Source organism: Lolium rigidum, chromosome 7 (genome assembly GCF_022539505.1).
Source record: "Lolium rigidum isolate FL_2022 chromosome 7, APGP_CSIRO_Lrig_0.1, whole genome shotgun sequence".
Classification (NCBI taxonomy): Eukaryota; Viridiplantae; Streptophyta; class Magnoliopsida; order Poales; family Poaceae; genus Lolium; species Lolium rigidum.
Genome location: NC_061514.1, coordinates 262618693 through 262622476, shown reverse-complemented (window position 1 = coordinate 262622476; position 3784 = coordinate 262618693). Strand labels below are relative to the sequence as shown.

Below are 3784 nucleotides of genomic sequence, written 5' to 3'. Positions count from 1 at the left end.
GCCTTCCGCACCTCCCACACTCTCCATGGCCTGCGCCTCCCTCCCCTGCTCTCCCAAACCACCTGAATTTCCACCGCAGATCACTCGCCTGCCTCCTGCCTCTTCTCCTCCTCCTAACCGTCGCCGTAACAAATCCCTTCACCCTAGCTAGAAGCTTTGGCAGTTGAGGTAGGTACCACAGCCACAGTGGTGTGCTGTGCTGTGCTGTGTGTGAATATATATACTTTGGTAAGATCTGGTGTGCTTGTTGGTATCGTGCTGAGGTCCATGGGAAGCCCGGATTCGTCGTCCGGCTCCGCGCCGCCACGGCATCAGCAACCACCGCCGCCGCAAAGGGGCTCGGCGCCGGAGCTCCCTCCGGGGTTCCGGTTCCACCCCACGGACGAGGAGCTGGTTGTCCACTACCTCAAGAAGAAGGCTGCCAAGGTGCCCCTCCCCGTCACCATCATCGCCGAGGTCGACCTCTACAAGTTCGACCCATGGGAGCTCCCCGGTATGTTCCACAAAGATGCTGCTTAAGCGCCGTAATTTCCATTCGCAATCAAAAATATTCGATCCATCAACTTTATATATAGCATGGCTCACTATGCAGCCGAAAAGTATTGTTAAATTATTTTACTACAAGACATGTTGATGTTATATCAATCTGATCCTCAACTGTACTTGTGCGATTCTTCTTCATGTGCTCGATCGGCATCGATGCATCACAGAGAAGGCGACGTTCGGGGAGCAGGAGTGGTACTTCTTCAGCCCGCGCGACCGCAAGTACCCCAACGGCGCGCGGCCCAACAGGGCGGCCACGTCGGGGTACTGGAAGGCCACCGGCACCGACAAGCCCATCCTCGCGTCGGGGACCGCCCGGGAGAAGGTCGGCGTCAAGAAGGCGCTCGTCTTCTACCGCGGCAAGCCGCCCAAAGGTCTAAAGACCAACTGGATCATGCACGAGTACCGCCTCACCGACGGCTCTAGCTCCACCGCCACCGCAAACCGGCCGCCGCCCGTCGCCGGCGGGAGCAGGACTGCCTCTCTCAGGGTACGTGTCGATCGCACATATAGTCTAGCTAGCAGTTACCAATCCTTTTAATTGCACTTGACACCGGCCGGTGCTTGCATCATCTAGCTCTATCGTAATAATGATCCATCCATCTAATCTATACTTATGCATGCATATAGATAGGTTGCGTGCGTGTGGTTGATCAAGTTAATTAGTTTCTCATCAGCTGGACGACTGGGTGCTATGCCGCATATACAAGAAGATCAACAAGGCCGCGGCCCTGGATCATCTGCAGAGGAGCATGGAGTGCGAAGACTCCGTGGAGGACGCCGTCACCGCGTACACGCCGTATGCCACGGCGGGCATGGCCGGCGCAGGCAGCAACTACGGCTCACTGCTCCATCATCACAGCAGCCACGAGGAGAATAACTTCCTTGACGGACTGCTCACCGCGGATGACGGCGGCGGCCTCTCTGCGGGCGCGGCCTCGCTGAGCCACCTCGCCGCGGCGGCGAGGGCGAGCCCGGGTACCACCAAGCAGCTCCTCGCTCCGTCGTCTTCGACCCCGTTCAACTGGCTCGACGCGTCCACGGTGGGGATCCTTCCGCAGGCAAGGAATTTTCCTGGGTTTAGCAGGAGCAGAAACGTCGGCAGTATGTCGCTGTCCTCAACGGCCGACATGGACAACGGCGGCGGTGGCGGCAATGCGGTAAACACCATGTCTGCATTCATGAGCCCTCTTGCCGTGCAAGACGGGGCCTACCACCAACAGCATGTCATCCTCGGCACCTCCCTGCCGCCGGAAGCCAGCGCCGCCGCGGCCTCTGGTTTTCAGAATCCAGTTCAAATATCCGGCGTGAACTGGAATCCCTGAACAATCGATCGACACCGACACCAGTCCACAGATGCGCATGCACGCATGCATAACTTTCACAAGTCGTACATTGCTAGCCAGCCAATAGTTGTTCCAGTTAGTGGTAGTCGCATTCAGTGAGTGAGCACTGAGTAGCAAGCATGCACATCACCATTGCATGCATATATATGGCTGCATTGCACCACCGGGCATTCACGTACTTGTACGAACTTGCTAGCCATACCTAGATAGGAGGTACACAAAAAGTAGTCAGAATTATGCCCGTATATATTGTAGCGCATATAGTAATTATATAGGCAGTTTAAGTCCTCAGTCAAAGTTAATTTTTGGAGGGGACTACTTCACATTTAGCCTTTACATATAGGCACGTAAGTAAATAGGGCATAATAGTACATGGTTGTTGCATGCATGAATCTATATATGCTTGATCCACATGCATGTACATTGTGTAATTAACTCGGTAGATATCATATATTTGTATTTGCACTATAGATTTGTAATTTGTAAACTAGGATTAACTACTACAGCTAGTAGTACATGTGTGAAAGGAAATTGCCCCTCAACCTTCATATATAAATTGAAATCTATTTATAAATAAGTTTCATAAGCTTATTGTTCTGCTTGTTATTATATTTATTTCAAAGAAAATTCATCCATATAATTTAAACAATTGACTAAGAACCCACAAGGCCCAAGGGTTTAACTATATTTTTTCTTTTCGGAAAAAACCCCCACCAAGCCCAAGGGTTTAACCATATCGTCTTCCTATTCATTCTAGCCGGCCAACACTAATAAGTTATGAGCCGCCTCTCTGTCACCCTCTACTTACTATCTTGCCAACGGCACGTGTCATGTAGAGTGTCCCGACATATTTGCCACCTAGCATCATCTTCTAATCCTCCCCATTTTTGTTGGCTCAAGGGACTTGACTTATTGCTGCAAGGGGATCCTATGTGAACCTTGATGTTGTACAAGGATGCGCAAAAATCTATCCTCTCTACGTGAAATCACTTGGATACATTTAAATATGATATTTTAAACTGTTATGGATGTGTATTTTATGCATCAGTTGTATCATGCCATTCATGTTGCTATGCCTCCTTCATTTCAAAACGTTTAAGCATAAGTAGCTTGCAATGAAGGTTGGTGTGATGCATTATCTGAAGCAGAGGCTTGATATGATGCACCGATTAATTGATGCAAAAATCTTCCGAGGAAGAGGCTTGAGGCCTTCTCTCCATTTGAAGAAGATTCTTCCCCTTAACCTCCATGGGGTGAATGATGGCGACCGACATCGAAGCAAAGGTGATAATGGTGTTTATCCCTTCAAAATATATGTTTTTATTAGTATATATATAATTGCGTAGAAATTTCTAAAAGGTTAGTCAAATGTCCAATCCTCAATCTTGATGAACAGCAACCATATTTACTCTCTACCTCGCTTTCATGCTATGTAACCTAAATTTAAAATATGGGCGCATTTTGCTAGTTTTGCGCTATGAAGTGTGTAAACCAAGGTTGCAAAGCAGCACCCAATCCGCCCCGCTTCGTAGTAAAAAAAATTGTCAATTATAATTTTTTAATAGTAAACATAGTCTAGTTTAAACTAAATAATGCGTCCGCGCGCTTGGGATGCCGCTTGCAACCCTAGTGCAGAACAATGTGCAATTTTTCGTGGCTAAGATCCACCTGAGAATTCAAAGCTAGACTTGGGACCTGAGTTAGACCGGTTACCTCGGTACGGTCATGTCATGCGCGCCATCCCTACCTTAACCAACTAGGCCTCTACCCGATCCTCTTCACCCTAAAGTCCATAACCTTCACGGGATGAAGGATGACGACTGACATCAAAGCAAAGAGTGGCATCCATATTGGAGAGGTGAGAATTAATGGTGTTTATCCCTTGGAAATACAAT

General features: G+C 48.9%; 1 protein-coding gene across 1 annotated transcript; it reads left to right on the top strand.

The window, feature by feature from the left end:
• The first annotated feature begins 264 nt into the window (after positions 1-264).
• Positions 265-1868, top strand: LOC124676049 (NAC transcription factor NAM-B2-like). Its single transcript, XM_047212132.1, has 3 exons — positions 265-493; positions 711-1033; positions 1221-1868. Exons 1-3 carry the CDS (start codon positions 268-270, stop codon positions 1866-1868), a joined length of 1197 nt encoding a protein of 398 aa, XP_047068088.1. The 5' UTR covers positions 265-267.
• Positions 1869-3784: the final 1916 nt, after the last annotated feature.